General features: G+C 44.1%; 1 protein-coding gene across 2 annotated transcripts in view; it reads right to left on the bottom strand.

Moving 5' to 3' along the window:
- The window catches only part of RINT1 (RAD50 interactor 1), a 30,062-nt gene extending 22,518 nt beyond the window's left edge, over positions 1-7,544 (bottom strand). The window contains exons 1-3 of one of the 2 annotated variants that reach the window (XM_017506266.2): positions 7,357-7,544; positions 6,858-6,903; positions 3,777-3,824 (exon numbers count right to left, since the gene is read on the bottom strand). In XM_017506266.2, coding sequence (XP_017361755.2) covers positions 3,777-3,815 — 39 coding nt within the window. In that variant the 5' untranslated portion in view covers positions 3,816-3,824; positions 6,858-6,903; positions 7,357-7,544. Of the gene's footprint in view, positions 1-3,639; positions 3,825-6,857; positions 6,904-7,356 lie in introns of both variants that reach the window. The other variant, XM_017506265.2, reaches the window with a different exon arrangement.
- Positions 7,545-15,266: the final 7,722 nt, after the last annotated feature.

The following is a 15,266-nucleotide window of genomic DNA, read 5'->3' as shown; positions in this document are numbered from 1 at the left end:
AGGAGGCGGAGGTTGCGGTGAGCCGAGATCGCGCCATTGCATTCCAGCCTGGGTAACATGAGTGAAACTCCGTCTCAAAAAAAAAAAAAAAAAAAGAAATATTCAGATAAACAAGATACAGCCCCTGTCCTTAAGGTCACTTTGGTATGCAAGAGAGTTGTAGGCAAATAATTTCAACAATGGGATTAATGCAATAAAATATAGAGGCCATATTTAATGAATATGCATATTAATCACCTAGAGAACTTGTTATAATACAGATTCAGACATGGTAAGTCTGAAGTAAGACTGAGATTCTGCATTACTATAAAGCTCCCAATCTACCTAAACTAAGATGGTGTCACCAAGAGTGGGAAAAATGAGGCCAGGCATGTTGGCTCATGCCTATAACCCCAACACTTTGGGAGGTCGAGGTGGGCAGATCACCTGAGATCAGGGATTCGAGACCAGCCTGACCAATATGGAGAAACCTTGTCTCTAGTAAAAATGCAAAAAATTAGCTGGGCATGGTGGCATAATTTACAGTAGCCTGTAATCCCAGCTACTCAAAAGTCAAGAGTTTGAGACCAGCCTAGCCAATATGGTTAAACTACATCTCTACTAAAATTACAAAAATTAGCCGGGCATGGTGGTGCATACCTGCAGTCCCAGCTACGCAGGCGGCTGAGGCAGGAGAATCACTTGAACCCAGGAGGCGGAGATTGCAGTGAGCCAAGATCATACCATTGTACTCTAGCCTGGGCAACAAGAGTGAAACTCCATCTCCAAAAAAAAAAAAAAGAGTGGGAAAGAAGGGATGGACACCAGAGATGTTCAGGCAGAACTCCAGATGACTTGGTGATAGGGACAGAGGATGATGACAAGGAATCCAGGACTCTCAGGCTTCAGGTCTGAGTGACAGGCAGGTTGTGATGCCATTATCTAAGCAAGGCAGACAAGCCTCTAAAAAATGGATCAGTAGAGTTTTGGACATGCTGAATTTAAGGTTCAATAAAGAACTTCAGCCAAATTTTCTGTGGTCACTAGGGAAACAAGCCTAATTATAGTGGGTCAAAGATGAACAGCAAATTAGAAAGCAGTGATAGATAACAAAGGTTATTTCTGAAGCCTGACAATCAAAGGAAAGAACTAATACCTGCTAAAAGAAGAGGGTTTTTGTTTGTTTAGGTTTCACGGAAAAGACCTGTCTAGGTCCATATGCTGAAGGGATAGGACTGCTTGAGGAACACAGGGTAAAATTATAAAAGTGATGCAAATTCACTGAGGTGGCAGGTAGAACCTGGGGTATAAGGTCTGCCTTAGACTGATCCTCTGCTAAATGAAGAGGTAAAAATGATTGCACAGGTCGGGCACAGTGGCTCACACCTGTAATCCCGGCACTTTGGGAGGCCAAGGTAGGTGGATAACGAGGTCAGGAGTTCAACACCAGCCTGGCCAAGATGGTGAAACCCTGTCTCTACTAAAAAATACAAAAAATAGCCGAGTGTGGTGGCGGGTGTCTATAACCCCAGCTACTCAAGAGGCTGAGGCAGGAGAATCGCTTGAACCAGAGAGGTGGAGGTTGCAGTGAGCCAAGATCTCGACACTACACTCCAACCTAGGTGACAGGGCGAGACTCTATCTCAAAAGAAAAAAAAAGAAAAGATTGCACGTAAGTTTGTGGACTGTGGAATAGACTATTCAACAAACCAAATTCAATGCTACTAAACTCACGCTAGGTCTCTATTTTTTCCGCTTGGGAAAAGGAAAGGGCAGAAGGGACAGGTCGAGTAGATGTCTCAGAGAGACTTTAGAAGAACAGCTAAGGGGAGTACAGAGGAGCGGACCTTCCCATGGCAGGACTGCTGGTGGGGCTGAAGATTCAGCCAGAGTGGCAGACTACACTCCTCAGCTGTGACTTCCTCCAACTGGGCCCACAACAAACTGCCAGCAGGAGTGGAAAAGGCAGACAAAGATAAGCTAAACTTGGAGACCAGCAGTAGGTGTGGTGGGAAGACAGGAAGCTGTGGCGGCCTGAGGTAATGGGAGAACCTAAGATGACCAAAAAGCTGGAAATAATCCACAAAGAATTTACTTAACCTAATTTAGTAGCTATATGACTAAAATCTTTCATCTTTGACAAACACACCATTCCAAGTACAGGGGCCTACTTATTTTGTTTTAAGCTTATACTCACTGGATTTTTAAAAAATTATTTAAGTAATATGTTCATTGTAAATGGAAAAAACCTACAAATGCATAAAAATACCTATTTTTGAGATGGAGTTTCCCTTTTGTTGCCCAGGCTGGAGTGCGATGGCACAATCACAGCTCATGGCAACTTCTGCCTCCTGGGTTCAAGTGCTTCTCCTGCTTCAGCCTCCCGAGTAGCTGGAATTACAGGTGCCCGCCACCACAACTGGCTAATTTTTTGTTGTTGTATTTTTAGTAGAGATGGGGTTTCACCATTTTGGTCAGTCTGGTCTCCAACTCCTGACCTAAGGTGATCCACCCGCCTCAGCCTCCGAAAGTGCTGGGATTACAGGCATGAGTCAGCACGCTCAGCCTAAAAATATTTTTTAAATACATCGCTTGTCAACCACCCACCCAGAAATAACCATTAGGTTATATTTTTTTTCACGTTTCCTCCATATGTGTGCATTTATTAAAATTTGAAATGTGACTGGGTATGGTGGCTCAAATCTGTAATCCCAGAACTTTGGGAGGCCAAGGTGGGTGGATCACCTGATGTCCGGAGTTCAAGATCAGTCTTGCCAACAAGGTGAAACCCCATCTCTACCTAAAATACAAAATTAGCCAGCAGAAGGGATGACACATGCCTGTAATCCTAGCTACTTGGGAGGGTAAGGCAGGAGAATCACTTAAACCTAGGAGGTGGAGGTTGCAGTGAGCCAAGATCGTGCCATTGCACTCCTGCCTGGGCAACAAGAGCGAGACTCTGTCTCAAAAAAAATAAAAATGGTGTTTAAACCATGGAATATATTTTTACATCCCATGAAATTATTTGCTTGTAAAAGCAATTTAAAAGTCACTGTATGTTCACTAAAAACAGATTGAAAGAAAAAAAGAAGTCACTGTATGAAAAGCTATATAAAATGTTAGGTCTCAATATGTTTTCAAGACAAATCATATCAGTAGGAACTTTGTCTTTTACAAAATTTGTAAAATAGGTAGTACACTGTAGGTCCTGAAATCCTCTTAAACAGTTTACAATTGGCCGGGCACGGTGGCTCAAGCCTGTAATCCCAGCACTTTGGGAGGCCGAGGCGGATGGATCACGAGGTCAAGAGATCGAGACCATCCTGGTCAACATGGTGAAACCCCGTCTCTACTAAAAAATTAGCTGGGCATGGTGGTGTGTGCCTGTAATCCCAGCTACTCAGGAGGCTGAGGCAGGAGAATTGCCTGAACCCAGGAGGCGGAGGTTGCGGTGAGCCGAGATCGCGCCATTGCACTCCAGCCTGGGTAACATGAGTGAAACTCCATCTCAAAAAAAAAAAAAAACAAAAACAAACAAACAAAAAAAAAAACAGTTTACAATAACTAGACTATCTGTCACATTCTGTATCTTTATAATTCCATACATAATCATGTTTACATTATATCATTGATATTATATCAGTGAGGTTCGATACTTACCTGTTCTTCTAACTGCATTTTACTTTCTGTCATCTGTTCTATGAGTTTATCAAGTTTCTTTAAAGATTTAAGGTCATTTCCAACTTCCTTTTCTATGAACGCAGACACATAAGAAGCGAGATCACCATTATCTGTACCTTCACTGACTTGTTTATTTCCAGTAAGAACTGCAACATTTATGTCACCTAAAACAAATGAAAAATAATTACTTAACACCACTAAGTACTACAGAGTTAAAGACAACATAAAAGATGTAAAAGCAGTGTATCTACCTTCAAAAGTTAATAATTTTGAAAGGCAAGGTGGCTCACACCTATGATCCCAGCACTTTGGGAAGCTGAGGCAGGTGCATCACCTGATGCCAGGAGTTCGAGACTGGCCTGGCAAACATCGTAAATCCCCATCTCTAGCAAAAATACAAAATTAGCTAGGCATGGGAGCACATGCCTGTAGTCCCAGCTTTTTGGGAGGCCAAGGCAGAGAATCCCTTGAACCCAAGAGGAAGAGTTGGCAATGGGCCCAGATCATGCCACTGCACTCCAGCCTGGGCAATGGGGGGACTCTGTCTCAAAAAAACAAAACCAAATCAAAAAAAAAATTAATAATTTAAAGAATAACACACACACACACACATTACCAGATGAATAGCTCTAAAGCACTCCACCAACTACTGCAAATGCTTAAGAGCTGAGGAAAGTATGACTAAAGGAAAAATTCCTAAAGTGTGACCCAGTAACCAAAAGTTTCAATAGACAAGGCATAATACCTTTTCAAAATGTATAAGGAACCAGTGGTATAGTCTAGAGCAACACCAAAGGAAAACTCTTGTTTTAAAATTAAAAAAAATTAAAAAAAAAAAAAGGCCAGGCACAGCAGCTCATGCCCATAATCCCAGCAAGGAAGGCAAGGCAGGAGGATCATTCGAGCTTGTAGAGCAGCTTGGGCAACATAGCAAGACGTCACGTAACAAAATTAGCCAGGCATGGTGGCGTGAACCTGAAGTCTCAGCTACTTGGAAAGATGAGATGGGAGGACTGCTTGAGCAGCCTGGGAGATTGAGGCTGCAGTGAGCCATGATGCACCACTATACTCCAGCCTGGACAACAGAGCGAGACCTCATCGCTTTAAAAAATTTTTTTAAAAAAGTAAAAAGGTGCCGGGCGCGGTGGCTCAAGCCTGTAATCCCAGCACTTTGGGAGGCCGAGGCGGGTGGATCACGAGGTCAAGAGATCGAGACCATCCTGGTCAACATGGTGAAACCCCATCTCTACCAAAAATACAAAAAATGAGCTGGGCATGGTGGCACGTGCCTGTAATCCCAGCTACTCAGGAGGCTGAGGCAGGAGAATTGCCTGAACCCAGGAGGCGGAGGTTGCGGTGAGCCGAGATCGTGCCATTGCACTCCAGCCTGGGTAACAAGAGCGAAACTCCGTCTCAAAAAAAAAAAAAAAAAAAAAAGTAAAAAGGTTTTTAAGTTTCAATGTTATTGTACAAAGATACCTTTGTCAGAAACAGGAAAAAAAAAATAAGAGAACAAATTACTAGGAAAAAGTAAAAATGACTAATGCAACCACTGAATAGTATAGTCTACAGTGAAATTCTTTCCATGGCAAATAAACTACCTGTTTGGTGACATTTAATAAGTCCAATACACATGGGACTTACACATTTAATGTATAATAATCTACTACTATGTACAGAATTCACGATGCCTTTTTTTAATCTTAAATAAAACAAGTTGAATTGTGGGTGTATTTGCAGACAAATGGAGGCAAGAAATGTTTTGTGAATGCTAAAGTTGCTGTACCTTAGGGAGGAAATTCTACCTTCACTTTTTCAAAAAAAATTACACCCACTGGACATGGTGGCTCATGTCTATAATCTAAGCACTTTGGGAGGCCAAGGAGAGCAGATCAACTGAGGTCAGGAGTTTGAGACCAGCCTAGCCAACATGGTGAAACCCTGCCTCTACTAAAAATACAAAAATTGGCCAGGCGTGGTGGTACATGCCTGTAATCCCAGCTACTCGGGAGACTGTGGCAGAAGAATCACTTGAACCCGGAGGTGGAGACTGCAGTAAGCTAAGATCTTGCTACTGCACTTCAGTGCAGTGCAGAAAAAAGAAAAAGTATGAGAAAACAGTAGGAAAAAATCAAAATGACTAATGCAACCACTAGTTGGGAGACAGAGTGAGACTGGGTCTCAAAAAAAAAAATTACTTGACATGTAACTATTCAAATGTGGCATTCTTGGTAAAATGACATTCTTCTAAATGACACACCAGTGATATGGGAGGTTTTTACGTGTCTCCTTTTCTATTTCTTGTAAACAGCACTCCTAATTGCAAAGCAGTTTGAGCCACAGAAAGAGGAACAAGGACGAAGTCCTTAATATGACAGTCTACATCTATTATTTTATTAAAATGACAGCTCAGTAGGCATCAGACTACTTTCTAGGCATCTAAGAGAGGCAAAGGTGAAAAGTGGAAAGGGAAGGGTTTAACTCAAAGATACAGGGCACTCTCAAATCTTTCAAGAAAAAGGAGCTGAGATGTGGCAGCTTTGACGGTCATGTGCTATGGACTGCTTAGAGCCTTCTTTCTGAGGCAGATTCTATCAGCCGCCCAAGTTAAGGGCAAGTCTTACTCCTAAGGGCCATGTGGTCATGTGAGCACCCTTTCTCTTACTGCTACTCATTCCCAACTGTTTGCCATAGCAAAAGAATAAAAAATCCTCTGAGAGTAGAGTTATCACATGCTTTTCCCCTTCCTCTCCCAGAAAACGTCACTTCAGAACTCCCTAAAGAGTCCTTGATTTGCAATAAACTGCCATTAAAGTAAAATGGCGAAAGTCCACATCCCTGACATATACTCCCGTCTTAGGGAGGAAAGGGCGGGACTGACCTTTCCCCTGCCTTTCCTGTCCAGTCCAAGATCCAGAATGCAAGTTATCCGTTGTGCTCTTCCCAGAGCAATTTTAAATTGCCAATTTACTGAAGATGAACTAAACAACTAGCATTTGCCTCCTTTGAACCTAATTAGTGTGGTGGTCACCTGTCCTAGATCATTAGCCCCTCCAAATTCCTGACGCTTAATAAAAGTTGATGTTTCATTAAAATCACAGGCAGGCCCCAATTACTCTCGGTTGCAGACCCTTGTAAGGCAGAGATCGGGCGGGACAGCTGGGAAGAAAGAGCTAAGGTGTTTGCAGCTGGCTTACTTTTCTCCTCGAGGTTCTTCCCTTCATCACCACTTTCAGAGCAGCACTAGAAGAGAACAGGTGTGACAAGCATATTAAGGTTAAAGTCGCTGAAACTCATACCGGGCTCCCAAAGAGCACCCACTGGGGGCCAGAGAGATTCCAGACGCTCTCCCCATTTCTGAGTGGCCAGGGCCGTCTACATCAGGTGCCCCAAAGTGCCACCTTCCTGGTGCCACCGCTGCCACCTTCCCAGGAGGTGTTACCTCTGCAGCACCTGGAGTTACCTTGCCTGCCCACTAGGGCCTCTCTCGAGATCTGTCATCTCACCTGGGCCGCCAAAGTCACCTCACTGGAACTACCACCTCTTCTAGGAGGTCTTGCAAGGGCCTCTAACCCAAGCCGCCCAACCTAACAAGCTTACAGGGCCACCTCACCGGGACTGTCTCCCCCCCGGGAGGTCTGTGCCACCCTAATGGGCCACCAATGTCCTTTCCCAGTGACGCCAGGACCGTCTCACCGGGACTGCAGGAGAGGCGCCAATCTCGCCGGCTGGTAGCATCTCGCCTCCGTGCGAGTCCTCGGCTCCATTCGCAGCCAGCGTGGCCCGTGGAGTCCGCTAAGCCCAGCAACACACTGACCAGCTCAGCCTCGGAGGACGGAGGACTCAGCGCCACCGCGACTTCCTCTTGACGTCTCCCTGGTTTCTTCCTCTCAGCCCAGAGAGGCCTCTGGTTTCTGGCTCTCAGCCCAGCCGCCGGCCGTACGCTGTCCCTCCCCCTCCTGGCCGGAGGTCGGAACGGCAGCTCAGGAAGCGAGCACCCGCCCCCAAGGCGCTCCAGAGAAGGGATTCGATCGCTCCAGAGAAGGGATTCGATCCCTCCCAACCGCGGTAAAAGTCACTTTATTGACGCTCTTAATGATGGGACTTTAAGATACCTCTCTCTCTACCCTTTTTTTTTTTTTTTTTTTTTTTTTTTTTTTTTTTTTTTTTTTTTTTTTTAGAGGCGGGGTTTCACCATGTTCGTCAGGCTGATCTTAAACTCCTGACTTAAGTGATCTGCCTGCCTCAGCCTCCCAAGGTGCTGCGATTACAGGCGTGAGCCACCGCGCCCGGCCTCTCTACGCCTTAAATTCAATATGAATCGTTTAAATTTCTATTTTAGACGATATCCAGGTGTTCTGAGAGTGTAGGGGGCCTGTTGACCAGGAGCTTCGGTGCAGGGTTATTTGGTTCGAATTTTTAGCTGGGGGTTTCCAATGAATGTCAGTGTCTTTAGATCTTTCTTTTAAGGTTGGTTAGAGTCTCTAGAGGTGGCTGCTAATTTCCTGCGTAGAGGGTGTAGTGGTGGCTATAAGCGTTCTGGGAGCTGAATAAAGAGAACAGAGCATCTAACATATATTCTGCCCAAAACCCTGTCTTTTACCAGGCAGTTACCTAGCAGCAAGGGGTGGATAGGGGACCTGTGAACTTGACAGCCTCATAAACAAACACGAAAGGTAGTACCATAAAGACTAAAACAAACAAGGGGGAAGAAAGCAACCCCCAGAGGAAACAGAAACCATACGGTGAGAAGAAAAGTCAAATATGTTTGCACTGAGATATATAATCGATACCCTGAGCTACAAATTACCATTGCAAGCATAAAACAAGAAAAGGATACTATTTTTATATTACTTATTATGGGCACATAATCGTACATATTTATAGTGTACGTGTGATGTTTTTTGTTTTGTTTTGTATTAGTTTTTTGAGATGGAGTCTCACACTGTCGCCCAGGCTGGAGTGCAGTGGCGCAATCCCCACTCATTGCAACCTCTGCCTCCCAGGTTCAAGCGATTCTCCAGCCTCAGCCTCCTGAGTAGCTGGGTTTACAGGCGAGCACCACCACGCCCAGCTAATTTTTTTTGTTGTTTTGTATTTTTAGTAGAAAGGGGTTTCACCATGTTGGCCAGGCTGGTCTTGAACTCCCGACCTCATGATTTGCCTACCTTGGCCTCTCAAAGTGCTGGGATTACAGGAGTGAGCGATGGCACTCCACCCACATATGATGTTTTGATACAGGTATACAATGTGTAATTGTCAAATCAGAATAACTGGGGTAGCCATCACCTTGAGTACTTATTTCTTTGTGTTAGGAACAGTCCAAGTCCACCATTTATTTTAAAATAGGCAATAAATTATTGTTAACTGTTGTCACCCTTTTTTTTTCTTTGTTGTTGTTTGTTTTGGTTTTGGTTTTTTATTTGTTTTCTGAGATAAGTTCTCACTCTGTTGCTCAGGCTGGAGTGCAGTGGTGCAATCATAACTCACTGTAACCTTAAACTCCTGGACTCAAGGGATTCTCCCACCTCAGCCTCCTGGGTAGCTAAGACTACACACTGGCACCACCATGCCTGGCTAACTTTTTTTTGTTGAGACAGCAAGTCGCTATGTTGCCCAAGCTGGACTCCAACTCCTGGGCTCAAACGATTCTCCTGCTTTGGCCTCCCAAAGTGCTAGGATTACAGGCATGAGCCATGGCACCTGGCACCTAATTGTATATTTGGACTCATTAATCATCCCCACTCTATGCCTTCCTCCACCCTACCCTTTCAGCCTTTGGTAACAATCATTCTACTCCCTGTCTCCATGAATTCAACTTGTTCAATGTTTGGCTCCCACATATGAGAGAAAAGGATACTATTTAAAAGGAGCATTGGCCTGGCACAGTGGCTCACGCCTGCAATCCCAGCACTTTCAGAGGCTGAGGCAGAACAAATTGCCTGAGGTCAGGAGTTCGAGGCCAGCCTGACCAACATGGTAAAACCCGTCTCTACTAAAAATACAATATTTAGCCAGGTGTGGTGACAGGCGCCCATAATCCCAGCTACTCGGGAGGCTTAGGTAGGAGAATTGCTTGAACCCGAGAGGCAGAGGTTGCAGTGAGCCAAGATTGCACTCCAGCCTGGGCAACAGAGTGAAACCCTGTCTCAAGAATGAATGAATAAATAGATAATAAAAAGAGCACTCACTAGTGAAAATGGGGGTGGTAAAAATAAATAAATAAAATAAAAAGAGCATTCAGAGATGAAAAAACATAACAGCAGAAATTAAAAGTTCAAGAGTGGGAAGATAGGCCGGGCACAGTGGCTCACACCTGTAATCCCAGCACTTTGGGAGGCTAAGGCAGGTGGATCACTTGAGATCAGGAGTTCCAGACCAGCCTGGCCAACATGGTGAAATCCCATTTCTACTAAAAATACAAAAAATTAGCTGGGCATGGTGGCACGTGCGCCTGTAATCCTAACTGCTTGGGAGGCTGAGGCACAAGACTTGCTTGAACCCAGGAGACTTTTAATTTCTGTTGTCATATTTTTTGTCCTCTGAATACTCTTTTTATTTATTTATTTATTTTCACCCTTCCCATTTTCACAAGTGAGTGCTCCTTTTATTATTTATTTATTTGTTTATTTATTTGAGACAAGAGTCACACTCTTGTCACCCAGGCTGGAGTGTATTGTCGAGATATCAGCTCACTGCAACCTCTGCCTCCCAGGTTCAAGTGATTATCCTGTCTCAGCCTCCCAAGTATCTGGGACTACAGGCGTGCACCACCACACCTGGCTAAGTTTTGCATTTTTAGTAGAGAAGGGTTTTCACCATTTTGGCTAGGCTGGTCTCGAACTCCCAACCTCAAGTTATCTGCCCACCTCAGCCTCCCAAATTGCTGGGATTACAAGCATGAGCCACCACACCTGGCCAAAAACTATACTTTACTTTTTTAGAGCATTTTAGGTTACAGCAAAATTGAGAGGAAGGTGTAGAGATTTCCCATATACCCCCCGAACTCACACGTGCGTAGAATTCTGTACTTAATTAGTAAACTATGAATCAAATGTGAGGTTAGAATAAAAAAAATTTTTAATACTTGTAGTCAAGAATAAAAACATATTCAAGATCTGAAAAAAAATTAGCTTTCATTTACTTCTCTTTTCTCAGGAAGTTACTGAAGGTTGTACTCCACTAAAATAAGAGAGTAAACCAAGAATAAAGAAGACATAGGCTATAGGAAACAGATTCAACACAGCAATAGAGACGCCCTGGCAACAACTGTGGAACAGGCATAGACTAGCGCAGGCCAGGAGGGTCCAGAAGAGACCGATGAAACTAATAGAACACCTCATCTAAACCTCTGGAAGGGGGAGACTTACACAATCATTGGCGGGGCTTGACCTAGTGATGAATAGGAAAAACAAAAGCCGTACAGAAGAGAAGTAATCATAGTTTCTTACTTGCCTAAAATGTGAATAATATTTACCTAGTCATAATGAAGTAAACATAAATCCACAAAAAAGTACAATATAACTCTGCTGGGCAGACGAAAGGATGGAAAGTTTGGTGGAGAAAGGGGAAGGAAAGAGAGCAAAATCTTCATTTTTCATTAAGTGAATTCAGTAAATAATGCCTAAAAGTGAAAAATCAAGAAATAATATGAACACATCGTATGGAGATATTAAGATAAATATCAAAATAATGAGTTAAAAGAGGTGAAATGGGCCAGTCACGGTGGCTCGCACCTGTAATCCTAGCACTTTGGGAGGCTGAGGTGGGTGGATCACGTAAGGTCCAGAGTTTGAGACCAGTCTGGCTAACATTGCAAAATCCCATCTCTACTAAAAATCAAAAATTAGCTGAGGATGGTGGCATGCGCCTGTAGTCCCAGCTAACTGAGAGGCTGAAACAGGCGAATAGCTTGAAGCTGGGAGTCAGAGGTTGCAGTAAGCCAAGATCAAGCCGTTGCACTCCAGCCTGGTCACAGAGCAAGACTCCATCGAAAGGAAAAAAAAGAGGTGAAATATGACTGCCTTTGAGAAGGCGGAAACAGGTGACGGCTGAAGTGGGAATACAGTCCCTGCTGCTTCACTGCAAACCTTACAAAGTTTCCACAGAATCTTTTGCCTCTAAATTACAACAATGACTCTGGTAACAAAAGTGTATACTCTGATAACAATTAAAAATGGGCCAGGCGTGGTGGCTCAAGCCTGTAATCCCAGCACTTTGGGAGGCTGAGGCGGGTGGATCATGAGGTCAAGAGATCGAGACCATCCTGGTCAACATGGTGAAACCCCGTCTCTACTAAAAATACAAAACATTAGCTGGGCATGGTGGCGCGTGCCTGTAATCCCAGCTACTCAGGAGGCTGAGGCAGGAGAATTGCCTGAACCCAGGAGGCGGAGGCTGCGGTGAGCCGAGATCGCGCCATTGCACTCCAGCCTGGGTAACAAGAGTGAAACTCCGTCTCAAAAAAAAAAAAAAAACAATTAAAAATGAAATTAAAGGAGAAAAAAGATTGTCCTAAACCCAAATTTTGGCTTCTGAAAAATCCACTTTCTGATAAAGGAAATATACAGGGAAATAAATAATTTAAGATTAAATGTATAGTTTTGACAACAGAAATGTTTGCAATGACTGAGGGAGCACAGAAAACAGTGAACTACTATCTGGGACACAGAGAAAGGCATCAGAGTGGACAGCATAGTAGGCAATAATAATGATGAAAGAAGAGAGAAGGTGTGTGTGATAGGCACTTAGCAAACTATAGGGTGGGGTGGAGTTAAAAGCAGGATACTCTATGTTATACATAATAGACACGTTAGAATGGAATTTTTTACTCGAGGAGAACATTCAGCTGTTAAATATTTTGTTTTGTTTTGTTTTGTTTGAGAGTCTCACTCTGTCACCCAGGCTGAAGTGTAGTGGTAAGGTCTCGGCTCACTGCAACCTACGCCTCTTAGGTTCAAGTGATTCTCTTGCCTCAGCCTCCTGAGTAGCTGGGACTATATGTACCTGCCACCATGCCTGGCTAATTTTTCTATTTTTAGTAGAGACAGGGTTTCACCATGTTGGCCAGGCTGGTCTTGAACTCCTGACCTCGTGATCCACCCACATCGACTTCCCAAACTGCTGGGATTACAGGCGTGAGTCACTGCGCCTGGCCTCAACAGTTAAATGTTTACTAGAGGAAGTTGGTACTGGGAAGAGGTTTTGAACACTTCTGTGTTATTTTAACCAAAAAATAAAGAGTTGCCCATTTTGGAAAACAGAAAACTAAAAATGCGTTTCACTTGTACCTTGTCTTAGGCAGTTTTGGCTGAAATGCAAAAAGAGTAAAGTTTGGCTAACGGCAAAAGAAATGTGAAAAATCTTTCCTCTATATGTATTTATGAAGAGTTGGGCTGCACTCTCAGATTTTTTTTTTCCTCTCTGTCGTCAGGCTGGAGTGCAGTGGTGTGATCTCGGCTCACAGCAACCTCCGCCTCCCAAGTTCAAGCGATTCTCCTGTCTCAGCCTCCGGAGTAGCTGGGACTACAGGTGCCCACCCCTACGCACAGCTAATTTTTGTATTTTAAGCAGAGATGAGGTTTCACCATGTTGGCCAGGATGGTCTTGATCTCTTGACCTTGTGATGCGCCTGCCTAGGCCTCCCAAAGTGCTGGGATTACAAACGAGAGCCACCGTGCCTGGCCTCTCAGGAATTTTTTTTAAAGACTTTACTTTTTTAAAGCAGTTTTAGCTTACAGCAAAATTGAGAGGAAGGTATAGAGATTTCTCATATACCTCCGACTTGACACGTGCATAGCCTCTCCCCCACCAAAGTGGTATATTTGTTATAACTGATGACCCTACATTGACACATTATCACCCAAAGTCTGTAGTTTACATTAAGGCCCACCCTTGCTGTTACAGATCAGCAGTCCCCAACCTTTTTGATACCAGGGACTGGTTTCATGAAAAGCATTTTTTCCTCAGACTAGGGGGTAGAAATGGTTCCAGGGTGAACCGTTGCACTTCAGATCATCAGGCATTAGATTCTCATAAGGAGCATTGCAACCTGGATCCCTCACATGTGCAGTTCACAATAGGGTCCTCACTCCTATCAGAATCTAATCCCACCCCTGATCTGTCAGGAGGTGGAGCTCAGGTGGGAATGCTGCACTGTAGGCTGGTTCCCAACAGGTCACTGACTAGTACTGGTTCACAGCTCCGGGGTTGGGGACCGTGTTGTAGATTTTGTGGGCTTAAAGAAATGAATCAGGACATATGGCCACCATTACAGTATCATACAGAGTAGTTTCACTTCCCTAAAAATTCTCTGTGCTGCACCTATTCATCCTTCCTTTTCTCCTATGCCCTAGCGACCACTAATTTTATTACTGTCTTCATAGTCTTGCCTTTTTCAGAATGTCATTTAGTTGGAATAACGTAGTGTCCTTTTCAGATTAGTGGGTTTGTTTGTTTGTTTGTTTTTTAGACAGAGTCTTGCTCTGTCGCAAAGAGCTGGAGTGCAGCTACTACTGCTGGAGTGCAGTAGCTCCATCCCAACTCACTGAAACCTCTGCCTCCCAGGTTCAAGCCATTCTCCTACCTCAGCCTCTTGAGTAGCTGGGATTACAGGTGTGCACCACCACACCCAGCTAATATTTTGCATTTTCAGTAAAGATTGGGTTTTACCATGTTGGCCAGGCTGCTCTTGAACTCCTGACCTTAAGTGATCCACCTGCCTCGGCCTCCCAAAGTGCTGGGATTACAGGCGTGAGCCATCACGCCCGGCCCAGATAGTTTTGTTTCACTTGGTAATATGCATTTAAGGCCCGGTGTGGTGCTCACGCCCGTAATCCCAGCACTTTGGAAGGCAGAGGAGGGAGGATAACCTAAGGTTGGGAGTTCGAGACCAGCCTGACCAACATGGAGAAAATCCATCTCTACAAGGAATACAAAATTAGCTGGGTGTGGTAGCACATGCCTGTAATCCCAGGTACTCGGGAAGCTGAGGCAGGAGAATCACTTGAACCCAGGAGGCAGAGGTTGCTGTGAGCAGAGATCGCGCCATTGCACTCTAGTCTGGGCCACAAGAGGGAAACACCATCTTCAAAAAACAAAACAAACAAACAAATATATATATATATATATATATATATATATGCATTTAAGTTTCCTCCATGGTTTTTCATGGCTTGCTAAGATCGTTTCTTTTTGGTGCCAAGTAATACTCCATCGTTTGGATATAGTACAGTTCATTCACCAACAGAAGGACATCTTGGTCCTTAAGTTTTGCCAATTATGAATAATGCAGCTATAATGATACATGTGCAGATTTTTGCGTGAACATAGTTATCCTCTCTTTCAGGTAAATACCAAGGACTGTAACTGCTGAATTTTATGGTGATAGTATATTTAATTTTGTAAAACAAAACAAGGCAAAACATATTGGGCAGGGCGTGGTGGCTCATGCCTGTAATCCTAGCACTTTGGGAGGCTTAAACAGGCAGACCGATTGCAGTCAGGAGTTCCAGGCCAACAGTGAAAACTCTGTCACGAGGTTGCTGTGAGCCGAGATCATGCCACTGCACTCCAGCCTGGCGACGAAGCAAGACTGTCTCAAAAAA

The sequence above is a fragment of the Cebus imitator genome, unplaced genomic scaffold (assembly GCF_001604975.1).
Source record: "Cebus imitator isolate Cc_AM_T3 unplaced genomic scaffold, Cebus_imitator-1.0 Scaffold352, whole genome shotgun sequence".
NCBI classification, from domain to species: Eukaryota; Metazoa; Chordata; class Mammalia; order Primates; family Cebidae; genus Cebus; species Cebus imitator.
The sequence above is the reverse complement of the archived record's forward strand: the minus strand, read 5'-3'. Positions and strand labels throughout refer to the sequence as shown.